Source organism: Carassius gibelio, chromosome A9 (genome assembly GCF_023724105.1).
Source record: "Carassius gibelio isolate Cgi1373 ecotype wild population from Czech Republic chromosome A9, carGib1.2-hapl.c, whole genome shotgun sequence".
Lineage (NCBI taxonomy): Eukaryota > Metazoa > Chordata > Actinopteri > Cypriniformes > Cyprinidae > Carassius > Carassius gibelio.
In genome coordinates this window covers 30,121,223-30,145,815 of record NC_068379.1, presented here as the reverse complement: position 1 = coordinate 30,145,815, position 24,593 = coordinate 30,121,223, and the positions used below count along the sequence as shown (strand labels likewise).

Sequence of the window (24,593 nt, the reverse complement as noted above, 5' to 3'; positions counted from 1 at the left end):
TCATATGATTCTGTGATGGTTGAAAGATATGGTTATGAAGTCGTTTCAATAATTTTATTTTATTTTATTTTTTATTTTTATTTGGTGCAGTTCAGTTCAGTTCAGTTTTTTTCTCTTCGTTTACTGTCATGTTCTGATAAAGTCAAAGCTTGAGGGTTGAGAGATTCAGGTCAATAGTTTTGACTCATTCTATGGTACAATTATGTGATAAATGCCTCTATTCCCAGTGGTGCACAATAAGCCCAAATATAATTCAGTCAATGCTGTTCTCAGATAAACCCTGTTATCCAGCCTAATGGTGTGATAGAATTTTTCCTGGATTTCATGCTTCCAAAATTAGTTTTTCTAATTCACTTACATCTAAAATTAGTTTGTGTACCAACTTTCTAAATAGCCTGTTCTTGTTTACATTTTCATGAAAAGAATCACCCTGATTTAAAATAATCACATTTTGTTGCTTTGCAGCTTAAAAGACAAACACAGTGTTTTTTTGTTTTTGTTGTTGTTGTTTTTTATCCAGCTGTATTTACTGTATTTATAACATCCAAGTGAAATATATAATATCAGCATGTCTGAAAAAAACAAACAAAAAAACATGATCACTGATTTGGAAAAAAATACCACACTTTCGTATCAGTATTTTGTTAAACCACCTTTTGCTTTAATTACAGCCTTAAGTCTGTTGGGATATTTCTCTGTCTTTACTGACTTTGCACATCTAGACTTTGCAATATTCACACTCAGTGCAGTTAAATTTGATTGTGAGTGACCATTTGTGAATCTTCATTTCAGGTTGCAAAGCAACAAAATGTGATTATTTTTAAAATGGGGTGATTCTTTTATATACCCACTGTACATATCAATGTGTTGATTTTTTTATAGGTTCATATGTGTTTTAAAAACTGTTATTAGATTTTACTTCTAAAGCTACGTTCTCTTTTTTTCAGGGAAAATCTGCTTCTTCTTAGCTGGCTAACATTAATGAGTGTCTGAGAATGAAAGGATGTAAAACTTTAATTAGTTGGAGCATTTTTTGTTGTTGTTGTTGAGTGAATTATGTATGCAACTGAATTATATTAACTGTCACCATAATTTACATAAAAAATGCATTTTTCTTGTTACAGTGCATTATGAGTTTGCCTTATCTGCCAAGGATATGATTATCACGGGAATCATAGCCGAGTGTTACTTTTCACAAATGCACTGATTTATCATGTCAGAAAAGCCAGTTGGCTATGTGAAGCAAACGTCAAAATCTATATTTTATGTATATTTTATATTAAAATAAAGTGCAGTGTTCCCCACCAGTTTTGGATCCTGAAACATCGTTCCATTGTGATTGTAATCTAATAAATATGCAAGAGCAATGCTGTACCAGCTACTGATCAAATTTACTATATCAGAAAATACACACACAGAGGCAGACAAACATATATATAAATATATAATTCAGAATACACAAGCAATTATTGTGCCATCAAGCTCTTTAGACACTACAGAGTTTCCATTATTTCTGTCTATCTCAGTCTCTTTGTCTTTCATTTCTCAGTCTCATTTCATGTATTGATTTCAGTTTCATGCAGTGTGTCCTCGTCTGTCTTTAAAGTTTTTGCCTGAACATTTTGAAGAATGCATTGTGATAAAAAGCGTGCCCGTCTTCAGTGTTGTTTATGGTTGAGGCTTTAACCTGCATCTCTCAATCGTGATCTTAATCTTAAGAAGCTAAAATCCCCAAATCTTTTGGAAATGGTGTTTCAGCCCACCACACACAACATTTTGTTATTTTTCATCTCAATGTAAATTGATCGCAAATCTAAAACAGCTTCTTTTTTTTTTCTGGGGTGTAAAAGTGTCGCTCTCGAGAGTATGTTTGTAAACAGTAATTTCATCAATACAAATCAAAGTTATATGCGAAATAATGTCAGTTCTGCTTTTTCTGACTGCTGTTACTGCTGTTTACTACTTTTTCATTTAGTTGGCAGTTGGCACTTTTATCCAAAGTGTCTTGCAGTACATAGACGACAGCCTTGGGTTAAGTGTCTTTCTCAAGGGCACAGTGGAGATAGTTTATTGATCATCACTTTTTGGGGTTTGACTCTACAAGCTTTCAGTTACCAGCTCAGCACTGACTTCCAGTATAAGTGCACAGTGTATACACACTTAAAACCTCCAACAGAAGTTTCTCAAGTATGTAATTATTTTCCACTAGGCATAGTTTATAATTAATCTAATTACCACTCTAATTAATTTAAATTTAATCAGAAATATTAATTTCCTCAAAGAAATAAAGCTTTTCTTACTAAATTGGTATTCAGTTTGTGAGATATTACATGGTATTTGAGCAATTCATCACATTAGAAAATAAGTATTATAAAAGAGCCCCTAGCAGAAAGTACATCAAAGGGCTTTTATATTTCAATATATTCCAGGTTTTTTCCTTTGACAATAGGATTACTTTCATGCATGGATATAGTTATGAGTTTGTGTAAAGACTGCTTTACGTAATATGGTCATTTTAATCTCCATCTTCCCTATATATATATATATATATATATATATATATATATATATATATATGTATATGTGTGTGTGAGAGCTTTAATATCACAAGGCTGATATAAGGGGGTCACACTACTGCCATAGAAAAGATGTCAGTTATTGTTTTTCTCCATATATTCTGTGACACTCTGTAGACAAGATAAAGGACCTATGGCTACAGTGTTGAAGGGTTGTTTTATTATTATTATTATTATTATTATTATTATTATTATTTTCGCCAGATTCCTTTGACAGCACAAACATCTAAGCTAAGAAAATGTATACATGGCTGGTGAGCAAATAATATAGCTGTACACGTTTGAGTGATCAGTTTGCACAAGTTAATATATTAGGTCACCAGTCCACTAAATGTGAGAAATGGCTCTAATTTAAGTTTATGATCAACGATAGACCTATTTTCTAGTTTGATAATGTTCTGCTCACATCAAAAGGAATGGAGGGAGTTTAATTGTGGTGTTAATTATGCTATACAATGTATTTATACTGAAAGAATTCCGTTTTTCATGCAGGTTTTAATAAACTCACCTAGTTGAATTACTGAGATTTAAGTACAGTGGAATCAATAATATTAATGCCCGTTGTCTTTTTACATGTGGAATTTTCATCCAAAGGATTCCCTGTCTGCAGTTCAAGGTTGAAGCCTGATAAATTCCATTCTTTTTCCTTGGAATTACTGCTCAACTTAACTTGACTCAGTTGACACATGAAATCAATTATTCTAACTGGGTCAGGCAGTAATGTAGCCCCTACCTCTGTTTCTATCCTCCCTCTTTCTCAGCACTCTAGACTTATTAGCTTTTGCTTTAAAATAAAAATAATGGAATAGGGCAATTGTTTTTGGATTATTAAGGTTCAGACTGATTTGTCTCCTTCTCAGGCTAAATCTTTGAAACTTTTTACAGTCAGAAACGTCTGTTTTGTGCTCCCTAAGGTTGCTCAGTGGGGGATCGTTGTTTGGCTCTGCTGACCTCCGTACCATTTGTAACTAGTTTAATAGATGGAAACATTGTGTCTATTTCTTGGACACTTGTATCCAACAGTTCCCAAAATTCATTATGTGGCTGATTTTGAGGCTCTTATCTGCCAATGGACATTGCCCTTGAATCAGTGGTGAACATGTGGCTTGGAGCAATTTTAGGGTAAAAGGTCCATCATTCACTGAATCCGTTAGTTTCCTTTCAGTGTTTGCAAGAAGTCTTGTCCATTGACAAGGGCTGAAGGACAATTTCCTACTGTCCTAAATGTCACTCACATTTCCCTCCCGTCCATGCGCATAGACATTTTGATGTGTTGACAAATTCAAGTAGCATTAAAAAGGCTCTTGAACGTTCTGTTTGCACAGCCTTGAAACTACTTCATGGGAAGCAAATGAAGACAAAATGCTTGTCATGTCTTGTGGGTCTTTTTGCTGATGGCAGCAGAAAGATCACTCTCTCTGGAACAGTCCTCAGGACAGCACCTGGGTCATAATGAGGGCCTGTGCCTGATTCATACTCTCAGCATTCACTCCTTTCGGTTTTTGCAACTTCGGTTTTTGCAACTCCTTGACTTTCCTTGACATATTTTATATTTAGGACTGTGGTTGACCTTAACAGTAATTTTCACAAAAAAATGCTGATTCTCTGCTGGTATCTTTTTGAAGTAGAATAACTTGAGGTTAAGTCTCAGGTAACTTATATTGTATTTGATACTGCTGAGGTCCATCTGGTTTCCGGTCTCCAAAATGTACTGCCCCTTGCCTGGAAATTTTTCTACATTTGAGGTGTATGTGTATGGTTTCACCAGATGTGGGGGGAACATTGGGTTTCTGTGGGCAGGAGGTCAAATTGGCCTTTTCACATTCCTCTGGTTTCTCACAGCATGTACACAGTGTGTTTTAACTTAATATTTGGGGTGAATGCTAAATTTAAGACTAGGTTTACTGTAATTGGCTTTACATCTAGGGAGAATTTTTATACCTAAATGTACAAAGAAATTGAATTGGTGAAAGTCTTGGAAAATGTTCAAAGGATTTAAAAATGTTCCAGCTTCTTTCATTCAAATGCAGTCTACATATGAATGTTGACTAACTTCAAGTGTTTAAACAGAATCATCATCAGCAAATCCCATTTCCTGTTTGCATACAGTGAGTTTTGGAGTAGCCTAATGTGGCATTTGTTACTGACTAAGGCTACAGAGAGTTGAATCACTTGCGGGAAAAACATTTATATGGAATTTTTTTCTTAGAAGAGGTGCCTGCCTTGCTCTCAAGACCATAAAATCATATCTCATGCTTAATTAGCTGATGAAATCTTTTGTGTTCTTTTGGTAATGTACTTTTTGACTGTAGCTTGTGGAAGTCACACAGCATCTTTACCTCCCATGGTTTGTAATCATGCTTTTTTATATCAAACAATTTATTTGTTGACATACAGATTATAATCTTGCTTAGATGAGACCCGATTTCTCTGCTTTGTGTTATAAGGTTTAATGCACATAGGGATAAATATATTTAGCTTCACATTGCTTCTAAATATTTAAGTGAAGGATTGATAATTTTGAAATTGGGATATCAATTCGATAGACCAACCTACTTCGATTGTAAGCCAAATGAGCCAATGCACATTGGCATGCAATTATTGCATCCAGCTGCCACTGATCACAGCGTGAGTATAAGAAGGCAGCAGGTGCAATGCATACCAGCTTTTCACTTCGGAGCCGAGCGTTAGTATCGTTCTGCTCAACTGTGTCTGCGGTGAACTACGAGTTCAGCACGCTCTCGGAAGCTTTGTGTGTTGGCGAGACGGCACTTCAGTGGTGGCCGTTCATGTGTCGAGTGGGTTGCGCAAAAGATGACTGATCGTCTTTATAAGGATGCCGTTTCACCCGTGCGTTTCTGGGTGCAGTCGTTACCTGGAAATGGGTGATGGTCCCGATCATTGCCTCCATGTGTCTGGGCATCGAGCACGCTGAGGTGGCCTTTGTGAATGAGTCATGTTCATACTGCGGGAAGATGACCATTTCAGAGCTGTGAACCAGGCTCTTCTACCTTCAGGGAGCCTACTACACCGTTGCTGCTGCCGCGATCTGAGGGCTCGTTCTGTCGGCAGACAGACGAGAACCACTTCCGGCAGTAGCGTGTGTTTTTTGAGGATTACAGTGGTGGCAAACCTTGCAAGGAACCAACCCCCTCGGTACCACCACTCCTCTTGCACCTGGTCGATGGGAGCAACCCACTAAACGTGCTGGGCCCTCTTCAAAGAGCGTACCAGCAGTATCCAGTGGTCCTCCCCCTGACCAGATGTTTATCTCAGCATCGGAGGGAGAGTAGTCGGATAAAGATTTGGTCGCGCTGACGCTCTCCGGGACGGTGGCAAAGCCTGATTTGGATGCAGTGGTGGCAGCTATGCTTTCCCGTGCTGGTTCTTAGCGCCCCGCATCAGTGTCTTTCAAATGTTTAAAGTGGGACATTTGAAATTTATTGCCAAATATTGGCTCATTTTGGATTTCATGAGAGCTACTAATTCCAAAAAAATTGGGACAGGTAGCAATAAGAGGCCGGAAAAATTTAATGTACATATAAGGAACAGCTGGAGGAGCAATTTGCAACTTATTAGGTCAATTGGCAACATGACTGGGTAAAAAAAGAGCCTCTCAGAGTGACAGTGTCTCTCAGAAGTCAAGATGGGCAGAGGATCACCAATTCCCCCAATGCTGCGGTGAAAAATAGTTTCTCAGTGAAAAATTGCAAAGAGTTTGAAGTTATCATCTACAGTGCATAATATCACCCAAAGATTCAGAGAATCTGGAACAATCTCTGTGCATAAGGGTCAAGGCCGGATTACCATACTAGATGCCCATGATCTTAGGGCCCTTAGACGGCACTGGATCACATACAGGAATGCTACTGTAATGGAAATCACAACATGGGCTCAGGAATACTTCCAGAAAACATTGTCAGTGAACACAATCCACAGTGTCAGGCGAATCAAAATTTGAGGTCCTTGGAAAACTGGGACGCCATGTCATCTGGACTAAAGAGTACAAGGACAACCCAAGTTGTTATCAGCGCTCAGTTCAGGAGCCTGCATCTCTGATGGTACGGGGTTGCACGAGTTCATCTGGCATGGGCAGCTTACACATCTGGAAAGGCACCATCAATGGTGAAAGGTATATTCAAGTTCTAGAACAACATCCCATCCAGACGTTGGCCCTTTCAGGGAAGACCTTGCATTTTCCAACATGACAATGCCAGACTACATACTGCATCAACTACAACATCATGCCTGCGTAGAAGAAGGATCCGGGTACTGAAATGGCCAGCCTACAATCCAGATCTTTCACCCATAAAAAATATTTGGTGCATCATGAACTAGAAGCCTGTATTAGACAAGAATGGGACAACATTCCTATTCCTAAACTTGAGCATCTTGTCTCCTCAGTCCCCAGATGTTTGCAGACTGCTATAAAAAGAAGAGTGGGTGCCACACAGTTGTAAACATGGCCTTGTCCCAACTTTTTTGAGATGTGTTGATGCCATGAAATTTAATAAACTTATTTTCCCCTTAAAATTATATACATTTTCTCAGTTTAAACATTTGATATGTCATCTATGTTGTATTCTGAATAAAATAATAGAAATTTGAAACTTCCACATCATTGCATTCTGTTTTTATTCATGATTTGTAAAGTGTCCCAACTTTTTTGGAATCAGGTTTGTATAAATCAGATCAGAGATCATCAAAAATGATGTTTCATATGTTGAAAGGTGCTTCTCATGTTTGCAGAAGAACTTCAGATGGATCCACTGCAAACTAAATATAATTGGCAATTAGGTCTCCTCTGTGCAGTGTTTGCAGATCCTATATTCCTCTCTCATTAGCCTTAACTGTTTGAAACTGAAATGCAGCATATTCCTGTCTGTGGTCTAGACAGAGTTGTGTGTAAGAGATAGAGAGGGTAACATAGAGAGGCTTTTTCGATGCTCTAGGTTCACTTGATCATGATCCATCGGCTCTGTAGCCGTGGGTACATTGCCTTTGACAGAGAGAGCTGGCTGTAATTCAGTTTTTACAGCTATAGAGCAGGAGCCTCTGATTCTCTCGTTGATGGACCACTATATGTGACCTTGAAGGGCAGAGAGAGGTAATCATGGGATATGAGAGGCTACATTTTGTGGGCTGTCAGACTGTATGTTGGACAGAGTAAACATTCTCTAATCATCAGTTTCCTTTTTCTGACATATATATATATATATATATATATATATATATATATATATATATATATATATATATATATATATATATATGTGATTTTAAAATAAAGTTAAAAAAAGGATTTTGTTAAATATATATTATATTTCTATTTTAATACATTTAAAAATGTGTTCATTTCCATGGTTGCCCAGCTGAATTTTTAGCAGCCAGTTTTCAGTGTCACACGATTCTTCAGAAATGATTGATTTGGTGCTCAAGATAAAGTTCTTCCTATTGCCAATGTTGAAAACAGTTTTTTGTAACCTTGTAACTGTCTTTACTGTCAATTCGGGGGGAAATTAATCTATCGTTGATTCTTTTTAAAACTTTTGAACAGTGACACACACACACATACACATATTTTCTCAGCTCTCATCTGCAACAATCACTGAGACCGAATCACACATTTCCTGCTCAAGATCCACTGGTGGTTGTAAACACATGTTCTGTCTTGAAGTGCAGCTGAGGCTTTTGCTTAAAATATCATCGCGTGGTTACTCCGGAAAGCCATGCTTTGTTGGTTTAGGTGAAGGACCCTATGGGTTTGGGAAAAAATAGTCCAAATGACCCTTACAGTAATACTTCTGTGTAAACATATGTACTCTAGCTCATCTAGCACAGAGCATATATCTGAATCATTCTGCATTGTGTTAGTGTATTTCTGAAGCAGAATACAAAATGTTTTCAAGTTCAAAATATAAGTAAAAATTGGGACTGCAGTTTAACAAATAATTTAACAGGAATTAGGTTCTGCAATAGAAAACAAATAACCTTTAGTGTTTTTTAAAATGTGCAAGGACAAAACAACCCAAAAATAAGGTAAATAGAAATTTATAACTGGTCATTTATAATTTGCCATTATTAGATGTGACAAAATGCTAACTTTGGACTTTGTGAAAATGGGACTCCTCACCTATGGTTTGGTAAACAGATACTTTTTTAATTATGAAGCACTCAAATGTTTTTGCAGCAAAATGGCTCTGAATTTCTTAAATTATTTATTCATTGTTCCTTTGTCGTTTTAAGTGTTATTTTTATGTGAAGCAGCATGAGTCATTATAGAAACATATCAAGAGACATCAGTTGACCCTGGCCTTTCAAGCTTTCCTGAATAAATTCTGGGGTCCCACTTTATATTAGGTGGCCTTAACTACTATGTACTTACATAAAAAATAAGTACAATGTACTTATTGTGTTCATATTGTATTGTAAAACACTTTTGCTGCTATTGAGCTGGGATAGGGGTAAGGTCAGGGAGAGGGTTGGAGGTATGGGTAAGTTTAAGGGTGGGTTAAGGTGTAAAGTATGGGTCAACAGTGTAATTATCAATGTAATTACAGAAATTAAATACAGATGTAATTACTAGTTTTTTTTTTTAAATATAAGTACAATGTAAAAACATGTTTATACACAATAAGTACATTGTACTAAATTATTGAATAAAATGTAAGTACATAGTAGTTAAGGCCACTTAATATAAAGTGTGTCCAATTCTGGTGAACTAACTTAAACCCTAAATTATTAAAGAGTGTAGACCATCTTTTCTTTGCTCTATTCACTTATTGTATGAAAACAAGCTCTGGCCTATCTCCTAAAGTCCACAATCCTCTCCACAGTTTTGAGCATGTTCAGCTCCAGGTTTTTGTGACTGCACTAGACAGCAAGCTGCTCAAACTCTTGTCTGTGAGCAGACTCGCCACCATCCTGAATGAGACAAATGACTGTGGTGTCATTTGCAAACTTCAAGAATTATCTCTTCACATCCATGATGAGCTCCATTGCTGATGGTGCGGGTGTTGGATGTGAATTTTCCCAGCCTCACTAGTTGCTGCCTGTCTGTCAGGAAGCTGGTTATCCACTGACATATGGAGCTGGGTACAGAGAGCTAGGTCAGTTTATACAGGAGGCTATCCAGGATGATGGTGTTGAATTCAGAACTGAATTCCACAAACAGGATCCTTGCATAAATCCCTGGTTTGTTGGAGGGTGTGGTGCAGTCCCATATTGACTGCATCATCCACAGACCTGTTTGCTCTGTAAGCAAATTTCAGGGGTCCAGCAAGGTTCCAGTAATGTCCTTCAAGTAGGCCAACACCAGCTTCTCAAATGACTTCATGACAGCAAACATTAAAGTAACAGAGCTGTAGTCAAGTGATTTTTGTTTTTTTGGGGTACAGGGATAATGGTTGGAGCATTTGAAGCAGGGAGGGACTTCACACAGCTCCAGTGATCCGTTGAAGATCAGTGTGAAGAAGGATGACAGCAGGACAGCACAGGCTTTAAGGCATGCTGGAGAGAAATTATTCGGGCCTTTGGCTTTATTTATTTTCTGTTTCCTGAAGACTTTGCATACATCATCTTCACAGATCTTAAGTACAGGCTGAGAAGCAGTTGTGGGGAGGGAGGTGGAGTCTTTGTTGTGAGATGATCAGAGCGGATGTGGGGTGTGAGACCAGGCTTTTCAAACCTGCAGTAAAACTCATTCAAAATATTGGTTAAATGTTGACAGCTGATCTATTGAAAAATGCTCTGTTGCTCAACCTTGGTGTTGTTCTATTAATTGATGGTATGGTATGTCTTGAGTTATCCTGTAATTATAGCTCATCAAGGCCGGTTTATCACAATTTATGAAGAAAACCACTTTAACCTCACAAGTGGCTGATTTGAAATGCTTTAGGCAGCAAATAGTGCTCAAATTATTTTGCTTTAAAAAATAAGCAGGCAAGTGGGAACCTAGTGAGCGACTACAACAAAAAACAAATTTAGAGCTTGTCAGTGATGCTCCCTACGTAGGCAGTTCACTAAGAATTTTGGAACGGGGTTGCTTTTTCAATGCCTTTTTTTGTACCATGATCAGATACAGATAGAAATATGTTCTTGGCAAAGGAAGACTGGGGTGAAGCAAAAATAAAAATGTAAAGACTTTTACTTCGGCTAGCTTCTGACCTTAACAAGTGCTCCTCTTTCTCCCAGCAAGATCTCCTCACCCACTTGGTTTCCTTTCATCTTCTGCAAGCCACTGAGTCAATGTATCTACATACATAATCTCTCTCAGTAGGCGCGGTACCATTACAGATTTGCGGAAAAATTTGGTGATATTTCATAAATGTCGATTAAAAAAGTATTACGAAATGACATTGTTTTATGCGATTAAAACGTAACCTTTTGCCTCTCGTGATAGGTCATGGAAACCGGTTTTGGTGGGATTTTGACAGATTTTGGCTATATTTATTCAAACGAGGCGTATGCGTCTATCTTTATAGAAGCAACTATTGGACTAACAGACAGTTCAGTCTGGGATGTGCAAACCCACACTTCTGTGAAATGTTTTTTAATGGTAGCACATTTTAATGGTTGAGTAAGAGTTTGGAATTGTTTCACCGAAATAAACAGTTGACCATTTTGTATTACATTTATGTGAAAACCACAGAATTAGTACTTTTACCTCACAGAATGGACAATTTCAAAGTCTTAAATGCATTACTTTCTCCTCTCTAAATCTGTCCTCTCAAGGAAAAGGGGGGAATGAGGATGGAAAGAAAACAAATTTTAGCATAAGAAAGGAAAATAAACCTTACAAATAATATTCTCAGACCTGCTGATGCCAATACTAACACTACCCCACCCCTCTCTATTTCTTATTGGAGATGTGAAGAGAGAATGGCTGTACTTTTCACCATCTATATGGTCTGAACGTTTCCAAGTCTGCTGTCTGTCTAGTGTCTTGGTCATTTGTGACATGTTGAATAAGGCATAAGTCAGATTTCAGTGAGTGTAAAACTGTTAGCCACCAAAGTCTACTGTCTTGCACTCAAGTTGCTCTGTGGCTGAAGTATGTACCAGAATTTTTGTGGTAAATGTTTTTTTTTTTTTTTTTCTGTGGTGGAAACTTTTGTTTTGATATGTTCAACAAGTTTTCAGTGAGTAAATGACCTTATGAAAATTACTAACACAGATGCCCTGCTAACACTGATACTTCTTTGTGGGAAAAAGAAAATATATAAATATTATTATTACTATTATTTAAAACATGTATATTGCAGCCTTGGTCAGTGTTAGCAATGCAAAATAGCCTAAACCCCTTTTATTAAGGTTATTACTTTTTTTTTTTTTTTGAGTTGCAAAATACTGCCAATTGTGCATTCTAATGTTGAAAAGGAAAAAAAATAAAAATGAAATAATAAATCTAAGTGAAAAGAAAGTGCTAGTAGGCCTATTTTGCTCTGAACAGTGGACAACAGTTTTAGCGATTATTTTACAGAGATATTTTACTGTTAAAACTGTTATTGGGCAATCGGAACCATGTTTTCCAGATATATAAATCTAAAATATTTTCCTTATTATTCCTTTCTCTTGTTCTTTCTTTCAAGAAGTTCTTACACACTCATGAGACACCTAGTTTTGCTTGCAAACCCTCCGCCCCTCTTACTTCACATAACCCCATCTGGCCCACAGCTGAAAACTATTAAGCACTGCTGGAACTTCCTCCTTAGTATCCCAGCTTGTGTTAAAGCAAATAAGTTGCCCGGCTCTACATTTCGCTTTAGTCTAAAGACGCTCTCCACTGTTTTTTTCATTCGGTTCATCTTTTGCAGAAGACACTGGCTGGTGCTTTGGAAATATCTTATTATTGGTAAGAATGTTGGTCTTTTTATGTGGAGAGGTCTGACAGAAAGGAGAGGAGTGTTTGGAGTATGGCTCTGAGCTCAGCAGAGAATAACAACTGTAAGGAATCCAGAGGGTTGAATTAATAAACATTCTTTTAGAATCGTTGCTATTTGAGCTCTGTGAATAGGGTTCTGTTGGAAACAAATGATAGTTTTATTTCACTCAGTGCAGTTGTGGTGTTGAAGCATAGTTTTGTTGTAAATGCTGGCAGTGTTGACTCAGATATTGGTCATACCAGTGGAATGTTCCTCTGCTTTGAACGGCCTTAACCTTTTTTTTTTTTTTTTTTTTTTTTGGACTGTGGATGTTTATATTTTCCCGTTCATCCCAAACTGCTGCATGCTTTTGAGTGTTTGGAAATTCTGGGATTTTGAAATGTCAACATCATAATTATTATATAAAGTTTTTTTGATAGTTGACTACAATATTAAAAAAATGGCATTTCCCAAGTCATAACAGTATTTTAACATGTTTTTATTTTTTGATGCCATTTTTAGGATTCCAAGCATGAAGTGCAGAAATCATTTTTGTCATAATAATTTTATTTTTTTTCTCTCCTAAAATGGAATTTGCAGAAGAAACTGTAAATTGTAGAAAGGCCTAAATGTCTGCCTGAACTCAGAAGTTGTGATACGGGATATTGGTTCTACTAAAAAACTATTTTTATATTTTCATGAGAAACAGGCGTTTTATATTAATGGATTTGTCTCATTTTAGATATCTCTTATACCCACATTTGTTTCTGCATATAACATTTTTCCAACATATTACATTATTGGAAAATATGATTTGCAAATAAAGTTGTTCGCTGGTCTGTATTTGATAGACTTCGTAACACTGTAGTCCAGAAGGCCTTAGCAGTTATTGTTTTAGAATATTAATAGTTTTGTGGGATTTTTAGCTGAAAGACTAACTGCACTTGGATCCCAATAACTGCTATTTGCAACTATATTTGTACTTTAAATACAGCAAAAAGGACCCATGCAATCTCAGTCTCAAATCTGAAGGTTGTAGCTTCTCCACCCAGCAGTTATAAATTGCATTGGGTTCTCTCAGGCATCCCTAAGCTGGAGTTCTCTTTGAAGGTGCTAAATATTATCAGCAGAACTTTGCAGCTCAGCATAAAGGAAGGTCTCGGGGTCTCCCCTGTGGGACAGAGTGACCAGCCAGGAAGTGATAAATGGAGAACAAACACTGCTGCTGTCAGTCATTCGGGCACACAGCACAACCAGGTGTTTGCCCAGGTGTGACTGGGCATCTGATAATATTACGAAGCATAATAAAAGAGAAAGAATGGGCATCATACTCAGATTTTTTTACACTCACTGTGGAATGTTATAATAAATGAAATAGTCGGTGTTTTGTGGAGCAAATGTGTTAATAGGTTAGGAAACCTTTGCAATGTTGACTGTAAATATGACTCAGTTTATATATGTCAGCCCTTTTTCAAAAGCTTTCTGAACTGTGACAGAACTCCGAATGATTTATGAATTCTTTCGAAGTTGTTCCAGTTCTTTGTCTCTTCAGGCTGCTGGCAGGGAGACACGATAAACTCGTGACTCCACCTGCTCAGTCAGTGATGCCCGCTGTCCTTGTGCATTTGACTCTCCATGGCTCTTTATGACAGCTCAATTGCCTGTGAATAAAAATAAATAAATAAAAATACAAGTGCCTGTCTTCCTGTTCAGCCTCTTAGTTTTTAAAGTTGGCTGTCTGTCATGTTTGCATTGCTCTCTTGGGAGCCAACAAAACCTTAATGTGCTAATAAATAAAATAATAATAAAATAAAATAAATAACTTTTAAAAAGATGTATTTGTCTGATGCATATTCATATTTTCTGAATAAAACTTTAAGGGATTTTCACAGGTCTCTTGCGACAATTCAGATGTGTTATGGCCCATGTGTCATAGACGAACCTATGCTCTTAAGACAAAAACCCGATATTGTGGATTTATGCCTCATTGGCTCAGTTAGTGCCTTGCATATTGTCATCATCATGTAAATGGTACAAAGTGGAATGTTTGGGGTTTAAAGAAAACATAAATGCAATGTTTTGTCATGAAACCTTAAATGACATTCTTCTGTGCCAAGATGTCTTCCCAAAATACTATAATTTACTGCTTCATTCCAGTGAAGCACCACACCCTTCACATGAAAACACACTGTAAAAATCATAGGAATCTCTACTTACATTGCATATTTTGCAAGATGTTGTGTGAAAGGACTTGTTTAAAACACTAGTGGTTATATCGTAATAGCATTTCATACTAAATGGTCTGAATGGAACTTAGCATTTCCTCTCAAGACATCACATAATCAGTTTAAAAAAAAAAATTCTATCATGACCATGATGTTTTAGAGGAGAAAAAAAAAGTGCACACTACCTTGAACATTTAATAATTGTGCTTGCATGAAAGCTGCTTATTTATTCATAGCACAAAAATAAAATGATTTAAGTTATGTACAACATTAAAACTGCAGTGTTCTCATTGTCTCATTGCATTTTACCATGAACATGATTAGCTCTATGTAACAAATTAAGGAAGTCAAAGATAAACAAACCCAGGAAAGTTGTCCTGTATTATGTTCGAGGTAGTGGGAGTAATGAGTAATGAATCTGAAGTCACTGTGAGGTTAAAGGCACATTTGTCTGAAGATTTTCTTTGAAAAGCTTTTGTCTCTCTGGATCAGGAAATCAGTAATGCGCACATGGACCCCTTGAGGAGGTCTTGCAATCTCTTCTTTCAGCATCCATCCATCCAACAATAACAGTGTAATATGTCTGCCCATTGGGCTTAACATTAGATTAGTTTGTTTCAAAGCCTGTATAAGTCATTGGCTAAGCTTATCTCCTGATGTTTGACAATGCCTGAGAGGGAGATGCTTAGGAACTAGCATGCAGTGAAAAGAAATTCTACAGGACATCGTTTTTTTTCCTGTAGTGCCAATGAAATGAGCACAATTTTCTGTCTGTTCACATTGTTTTTCCCATTGAAACAGGATGTTTTGAGTGGTACATACAGTACAGCTCTCCCCTGTCTTTTTTTCAATAGCCAGTATGGCTTCAGTCTCACATGTGGCTTTGGGGAAAGAGAGATTTTCATTTTAGAAAATATTTCACTTGAAGATAATTTATATACATGTTAAAAGTTTTTTTTTGTGGTGATGTTCAGGAGTACATGGTATAAATGGTCTCAAAGACATGGGCAAAAAGCCACACAAGTCCAATTTGATTTTCATTCAATTGTAAACAATTTCAGTCATTTTAAGCTTATTATTAAAACAATATAGATAGATAGATAGATAGATAGATAGATAGATAGATAGATAGATAGATAGATAGATAGATAGATAGATAGATATATAGATAGATGCCTGCCTGCCTGCCTGCCTGCCTGCCTGAAGAAACCTACCTGCAAAGCTATAGCCTGTGTTTTAGGCACTTGTGTAAAAATGCTGTAATGTAAGGATGCTTTCAAAAATAATGTAATAAATAGATTTTTCACAGTTCTTCTGGATTTAGTCTGTCTCAGTTTTTTTTTTTTTTTTTGTGATTCTTCATGTCATTTCAGATACACTGGTTTATGGTGAGATCAGATTTCTGTGTGGAGCACTGGCTGCTGTCAGATTCCTTGTGCATACACAAATCTCACTGGATTATTTCAATCGAAAAAGGAATGTTTGGAAATGAAACTGATATTTCCAACTGACACACTACAGCAAAAGATAGAAATAACTGACTTTTTATTATTATTCTAGTGGCTTTTGCATATATATATATATATATATATATATATATATATATATATATATATATATTACAGCACCTTTCATTTGACTGTCAGTCTTAACTTTTTGAAATATTCAAACCATGAAGGCCGTATTTATTTACCCATACCATTTATAGTTTTGACTAATAACTCTCCTACCTGTTGTAAATCTTTAGATTTATCACCCCAATTTTTTTTAAAGTGATATTTGCTTTTTATTTCATATGAACCCAATAACTTTTAACTGAGTAACATTTTTGTGCAATAACACACCATAGGAGACTTAACCTTAGAGGCAGAGTCACAGGATTTTGTTTTTGTAGCATGTAGTCCTATTTCTCAGACTCCGTTGATTAAATTTCCATTTACGTTCTCACCCAGCAGGTAGAGGTGGCACATTCCAGGAAATCGCAGCTGAGACGGAGCGTTTTCAAGCATGAACCGGGCATTTAACAGAAAAAAAGGTTTGTGGGTTGTACCAGTTTTTGTTTTGCTTTCCTCTCTTTCCTCTGTATGTCTGTCCAGCTCAGAACCTATAGGGCCGTCAAACAATTTTTCAAATGTAATCAATTTGATGGCATTGTCTAATTAATAGAAATTCTTATTTCCATATATATTTGCATATATGTTAAAATTGACAGTCCTAACAGAAACCCTTATAAAACTCTATTGTTCAGACTCTCCCTTTTCGTACTCCTATCTGTCAGCGTATCTCTGTCTATCTTTACCTCTCTTTGTTCCTCACTAGTCTCTCCTCGCTTTCTGTCATTTCTCAGTGGCTTGGAGCAGACAACCTGTCTGCCTCCAGAGGTCTGTTTTTTTTTCCTCTATGTATTTACAACCACCTGTCTTACCCTTCTTCCCAAAATGAATTAATGGATATTTGATGTGATAAACCCTACCGGCCAGTCTTAGATCCCAGATGGCAGGGAATGCACTAGTAATATTTCTGTGTTAGGAGCTCCTGCTGGCCTGTCTGCCTTGCTTTGAAGATATAGATTATAATCGCAAGTAGTGTCCAGTGCTGAATCCCTCAGGATGGCAAATGATGTAATGATATGTCCAGCTATATTCTCAGGCGAATGTATTACATCTGGGTTTTTAAGTATTGTAAGTTTGCAGAATACTATTTTCAAGTACCAATACAATCTGCTGCCACTGAAAACTGTATTATTATAAGAACATTTGTGGGTAGCTTATCTAATGTTTTCATAAACTGTTATCTCCAATGTTTAAAACATGAAATCCCACTTTCGCTAAACAACAAGGTCATTGGTGGCTCAACGTGGTATTTGTATAATGCATCTCTAGTGTACTACATTGCATATTCGTTTAGAATTTGCTAATTTACCCAGAAAAAGTTGTAATATGATTTCATAAAGAGGTTAGGCATTACAAAGTACTTATTTTGGCACTGAAAAAAGCAAAGCTCTTGCAGCCACGAAACATTTCCTTCCACTGCCTTGCACGGACGTTCCTGCTGTCACAGTTGCTTCTTTTCTGGCGCAGAGGACAGTGCTGTTGGACCGTGGAGGACACCAATAGCCCATCTATCTGAAGGACAGCATTAACTTCTCCACCTAACACAAAAAGGTGTCTCCAAGCCACTTATGAACAATAGCAATGTTTACCAGAGAGAAACAGTAATCACTTTATGGCCATGTATCATTAGCAGCAGTATTTGGTGTGAGTGGTGGTGTGATGTTACAGAAGATTCACAGAGAGGTTTCTGTCTAATGTAGTCTGACTAATGCCATTGCAATTAGATGTGTGATTTGTCATTGGTCAGTAAGGTAGTGTAAATATAGGTTTTTCAAGATGTTATAAGCCTTATCTGTATAGTTTTGGATGGATGGTCAGCTATAGGACAAAAAAATCTGTTGTATGAACTGTAAATTTGTTAAATAATATAATATATGTTGGCTTTGTCAAGCTGTCAAAATAATGTTTTGAATATTTGATTTTTTCAGTGTAAACTGCTGATATATAGAAGAATGAAATATAAATTACTGTTACATACTCAACTTGTATAGACTGTTAGTTTCTGAATTAAATGGTTCGTAATCCACAAAGCCAAAGGCACAAATGGTGTTTGTGTGATGACAAAGAAATAATTGGAACCAGATACTTTCCAGACTTATGCATCCAATTACCAGACACAGAACATGAAATAGCAACAGTGTCTGTTATTTAGAGCGTAATAAAATCAAGTTTGAAACCAAACAAGATCAGCTTGAATAGCCTCAACAACACAAAAGATTTCTCAGTCGTGAAACTTTGAGTAATGATTTGGCATAATCTCTGATGTGATTTGTGTATTTGTTATTCTTTTGTCTTTTTTTAATTTTTTTTTTTTTTTTTTTTTTACACTTTTAAGCTCAGAAATGATTCCATTTGGTGACAATCTAGTATTCCCAGTATCCTGTAAATAACCTTAGCTAAGTTATACACAGTTCTACTTCCTAATTACTTACATTACAGTAGTTGTTGTGTCTCTTTTCTTATGTATTATCTTAAATGCTTTAAGAAATTTCTGAATATGTCATCATGGCATTGCTAATACCTTCAGGCTTTTTTAGTGCATAGAGGGAGAAATACCCTGCGATTATGCATAAAACAGTCTTTCTTTAATGAAAAACTGTCCATGTACTTACTAGAACTTGTGGCCCAGACCATGTATAAAACAATGCATATTCAACACTTCATCTATTTAAATTCATTCATTCATTAACTTTTATTTAAAGAGCACTTTACAACTTCACCTGCAGACCAAAACACTGTACAATCAAGAAACACTTCATTAAAACACACAACTTAAACAACACCCATCCTATTAAACAAAGACTAGCCCAGGCTCTCAAAGGCTAAAGACAAGAAGTAGTTTTTGACTTTAACTTTAAAAGCATTTAAAGGTGAGACCTCTCTAAGTTCCTGAGGAGCTTAGACTATTCCAGAGCTTCGGCCCCGCATCAGCAAAGGCCTGATCCCCTTTAACTTAGTACTTTAAATAAGTACGAGGGACAGGAAGCAATAACTTATTATGAGATCTTAGAGACCTAGGTACTTGACAAACTGCAATGAGCTCAGACACGTAAGCAGGGCACATCCCATGCACTGCTTTAAAAACATACAAAATAGTTTTATATTTTCTCCTGTAGTTCCCTGGTAGTCACTAGAGAGAAGCTAAAATAGGAGTGATATGATAACTTTTCTTAGCACCCACTAGCAGCCTAGCTGCTGCATTCTGAACTAGTTGTGAGCATGAAACAGTGGTTTAAAAATTTAAATGCAATACAAAGGCTTAGTGCCCAGGGCATTTCTTTACTATTTGTTGGAGTGGCATATAGAAGCATTACTATTGTGATCGATGATTGCTGTCTTATTTCTGTTATAATGTCTTCTTATTGCCATTCAGGGCTCCATGAATCAAAGCAGTGAGCTGTAAAATTAGATACAGAGACTGCCAAGGCTTTTACGATCCTCTGAAGCCCTTGCAGAGAAAACCAGCTAAGAATATTTCAAGATATTCTGATTCGACAGAGTTGATTTTCAGTTATTGATCGCTAGATATTAGTTTGGGAAACATAATCACTATTTGGCTGCTCTTCCTTTTCATTAAATTCAATGCAAAACACTCCCTCAGCCTACTAATAGTCAGACAAACAGATCAACAGTCAGGATGATCAGATATGCTGAGAAAAGTTTTGATGGCACCACAGACTCAACCACTTTTGACACAAGCACATTTCATTGCTTTATGCTACGACCTTTTGACAGATTTTTCTCTTTGTCGTCTATTGTCCATTTTTATTGGTTTCTCTTCTGAAAGTATTATAAGCAATGCATTTCTCCAAACACTTTGTCATCAGCTTCGGCATCATGGTAATCTCTATAAAGCACCCACCATTCCTACACACAGATGTACACAAAATACATTTTCATGTGTGCGCTCTACATTTGACCGATGAATCACTTCCACTTTATGTGGAATCTCAGTGGGCAAACACTGTATCCTGACAGTTTGTGGAAGAAGAAAAACTAGCAGATTTTCAATAGGCAATAAGTTCACAAGGATAAGTATAAGATTAGAATATACAACTGAGATTGAATCTTATTATATTATATAATATTATATTTAAATATAATGAACAATCACATATCTGTAACTCACCAGTTTAAACCCTAATTGCTCTGAATGCCTCAAAATGTGTTGCTAACATTTAAAATGACTGTTTAGAGTAATCCATTTTTCAGACCAAGGGAAAGAGTGTGAAGATTTACAATGTTGGAAATGTGCATTACCAAACACCTGATAAGTGCTATATACTGTAGGGAATGGGAAGTGATTTTGGACATGGGATGGTGTGGCTAACTCTGTTAATGAACTCAGGGTGTTGATGCTGAGCAAATCGGCATGTGCGCTAAACTCCTGTGGCTTGTTTGTCACAGTTAGGCCTTGCAGTTTCCTCTAAGCTGTCACACAAGCACAGGCACAGTGGTGTCTCCTGTCCATCACATCTGACCCCGTCTGCACTCCTTTCAAATCCTTCTTCAACACAGGCATTTGGCTGTTCATCTTTGACAATCTTTGAAAATTACTTGATTTAACAGTTATGTAAGTACTGTAAAGGAACAAAATAATTATTTGTAATCCTATGGTTTGTTGTTCAAACACATTTACCGTTAAGAGGTCTGAACAGCAGTTGATTTAATGAATAATCATTTATAATAATTGGTTTGTTGTTTATACACATTTACATTAAAGATTTTTGCTGCTAAGAGGTTTGAACAGCAGCTGGTTTAAAGGACTACTTATTTATATACTGTTTGTCTAAATCATTAAGGATATCATTAAGTTATTGCGTACTTCATAAAGAACCTTATTACATTAATAGTGTTCTGTCTCCTTCTAGATAAATCATGGATGCACACTCCAGAAGCACTGGCCAAGCATTTTATACCATACAATGCCAAGGTATGTATTATGAACCTCTTTTCCGTAAAATTCATAATTTTTCTGGTCTTTTGTAGATATTCTGTAGGAACAGCATTTATCTGAAATAGAAATATTTTGTAACATTATTGCTGTTCTTACAGTTACTTATTTCATTTGAATATATATATATATATATATATATATATATATATATATATATATATATATATATATATATATATATATATATATATATACAGGTGCTTTCCAGTAATTCAACTCAAATTGTGAAACTCATGTACTGAAGTAGTTTAAGTCTATGGTTCTTTTAATTGTGATGATTTTGGTCAAAAAACCACATATTCACTATATAAAAGAATCTGAATACTTCATATAACCAAAAAAAAAAAAAAAAACATTTTTAGTGAATTGTTGACATTCTGGAAAGTATGTTAATTTACTGTACATGTACTCAATACTTGTTAGGGGCTCCTTTTGCTTTAATTACTGCCTCAATTCAACGTGGCATGGAGGTGATCAGTTTGTGGCACTGCTGAGGTGGTATGATATTTTTGGTCTCTTGTTTCTAATTTTCCTCTTGACAATACCTCATAGATTCTCTGTGGGGTTCAGGTCTGGTTAGTTTGCTGGCCAGTCAAGCACACCAACACCATGGTCATTTAAACACCATGGTGCTTTTGGCAGTGTGGGTAGGTTTCAAATTCTGCTGGAAAATGAAATCAGAATCTTCAAAAAGCTAGTCAGCAAAAAGAAACATGAAGTGCTCCAAAATTTCTTGGTAAACGGGTGCAGTGACTTTGGTTTTCAAAAAACACAATAGACCAAAAACAGCAGGTGACATTGCACCCCAAATCATCACAGACTGTGGAAACTTACCACTGGACTTCAAGCAACTTGGGCTATGAGCTTCTCCACCCTTCCTCCAGACTCTAGGACTTTGGTTTCCAAATGAAATACAAAACTTGCTCTCATCTGAAAAAAGGACTTTGGACCAATGGCAACAGTCCAGTTCTTCTTCTCCTTAGCCCAGGTAAGACACCTCTGACATTGTCTGTGGTACAGGAGTGGCTTAAAAAGAGGAATATGACAACTGTAGTCAAATTCCTTGACACTTCTGTGTGTGGTGGCTCTTGATGCCTTGACCCCAGCCTCAATCCAGTCCTTGAGAAGTTCACTAAAATTCTTGAATCGATTTTGCTTGACAGTCCTCATAAAGCTCTGGTTCTCTCAGTTGGTTGTGCATCTTTTTCTTTGACACTTTTTCCTTCCACTCAACTCTCTGTTAACATGCTTGGATACAGCACTTTTTTTGACTTACACTCCTTGTGAAGGGTGTCAATGATTGTCAGAGACCATTCTGAAGGTCAAAACACCTTTGCAGGTGTTTTGAGTTGATTAGCTGATTGGCATGTCATCATATTCTAATTTGTTGAGATCATGAATTGGTGGGGTTTTGTTTAATGTCAGCCAAAATCATCACAATTAAAAGAACCAGAGGCTTAGACTACTTCAGTCTGTGAGCATTTAATTTATTTATACTACGGGGATGTTTTATGCTTGAATCTGATTGGCTGACTAACATTCTGAGGTGTACAATTATTTTCTGGGAAACGCATAGTGAACGTAGTTCCAGGTAGCTCTCTTGACAGCATTACAGTTACATATCACTTCGCATAGTAAAGCTTTGCACAAAAGGTGTTGTCGGTGCTGCCCTGACGATTTTATCAGTTAGCCTATATAGTGTAGCAACTTAAAGGCCACACATGACATTTCTCACTAGCGAGACGACATCGCTGTTTAGAGTCACAAAGAGGTAAATGAGCCTAATTCAAGCGCTCTCTCTCTCTCTCTCTCTCTCTCTCTCTCTCTCTCTCTCTCTCTCTCTCTCTCTCTCTCTATCTCTTTGTGTGTCTTTGTCTCTCTCGCTCTCTTATTTTAATAACTTAATTAATAACTGCATTAGAGTGCTATCAGTGGCTCAAGCCTCCATTACCAGCCTTTAAATGACGTTTTATAACTAGCAAAAGAGGGTTTGGATGAGATGCGGACGAAAAAGTTCTAATAGCGATTTAAGTACAAAAACCAGACGAATCCCTTTATATATACTATCTGATTGATGTATCAGATCTAATTTATTGAGAAGCACCTGTATATATATATTGGAAATAACAAGAAAAAGTATTACAGAAAAAAAAAAAAAAACAAGAATGGTATAAAGAAAGAAAATTGGGTCCGAAAATTTGTCTTTAATGCTGGTCTGCAACAACTGTACTTCTTAAAAGAAAACACACAACAACAAATATCCAGAAGTCTTAACAGAGACATCTTAAAATGATGGATCAATGCAAATGCTATATCAAATTTCTATGTCTTTTTTTTTTTCTTTTGCACAGTCTTTTAACAAAACAATGAATTTGTTTGTGTCTCTTTTGCTATTCATCAAACATCTTGTGGGCAAGAACATCTCATAAACACTGTCAGTGCTGTTTCATGCTCCATTTCACCAAAGACTCGTCTTCTGTTCAGGGCTGAGAAGCTGTCTACTCCTGAGCAGTGCTTCTTAGCTGTCTTACTGGGTTCTTCACAAAAACAAAAATCGTTTTGATTCTCAGAGCTGCTGAAGTTTCAGCTGTGTTGTCTGCCTTTGGAAATGAGAATAGACAAAGAAAGAGTTAAAGAGGGTGGGGGGAATGATATTCTGCCAGTGTAGCAGGTGATGGATGGGTGAAGACTGGATGTCTTTTGCAAAAAAAAAAAAAAAGCCTTCAAATAGACTGGCAGGGAACAGTCTTCAGGAACAAGAGATTCACCACCCAGTGTAATGTAGTGTATCTGTCACTCCTGCCTCTTTTTCTGTCCTACCGTGCTCACTTGCCCTTGAGTGTGGATGGCATCCATCATGACAATCTGCTGCAGACACTTTTATGGAGTCTTATTTGTTTAACTCCAGTCTGGAAGATAATGCAGTTCTTATGGCCCAGAAGAGTTTCTCTTATGTAAAAGATAAATAAATAAATAAAAGAATAACAATAATTGATGTAAGCTTTCTGTATAATGATTAAGTCTAATCATAAATCCATTCCTTTCAATGCATTATTGGAAAAATGCAGACCAGCAGCAATGACTGAGTTCCAAAAATGATTATTTTGAAAGGTAGAGGGACCTTTTATAGATTATTTTTATAGCCTTATCTGAGAGTAACATTAAAATAAAAATGTTTATGTGAAACATAAATTATGTGAAAATGGTTCAGGCAAGAAAATTGACAGGTATAGTTTGGGAGTCTTTGTGGTTACTGTCAAATTATTGTTCATTTATTCATTTCAATAAAGTAGCCATTAGACCAGAGAAATAATGGCAAGGTGCTTTAAGAACTGTTGTTGAATCAGCCTGCACAGTGT

The 24,593-nt window shown here is 36.5% G+C and overlaps 1 protein-coding gene across 19 annotated transcripts in view; it reads left to right on the top strand.

Annotated features, from left to right (window-relative positions):
- LOC128020142 (PTB domain-containing engulfment adapter protein 1-like) overlaps positions 1–24,593 on the top strand; it is a 197,137-nt gene that overhangs the window by 166,394 nt on the left and 6,150 nt on the right. For 15 of the 19 annotated variants that reach the window (XM_052606800.1, XM_052606799.1, XM_052606798.1 and 12 more), the window contains 2 exons: positions 16,617–16,699; positions 21,149–21,210. In XM_052606800.1, the coding sequence (XP_052462760.1) occupies positions 16,672–16,699; positions 21,149–21,210 (90 nt within the window). In that variant the 5' untranslated portion in view covers positions 16,617–16,671. Of the gene's footprint in view, positions 1–12,242; positions 12,430–16,616; positions 16,700–21,148; positions 21,211–21,657; positions 22,223–24,593 lie in introns of those variants that run through there. The other 4 variants (XM_052606794.1, XM_052606810.1, XM_052606809.1 and 1 more) reach the window with 4 other exon arrangements.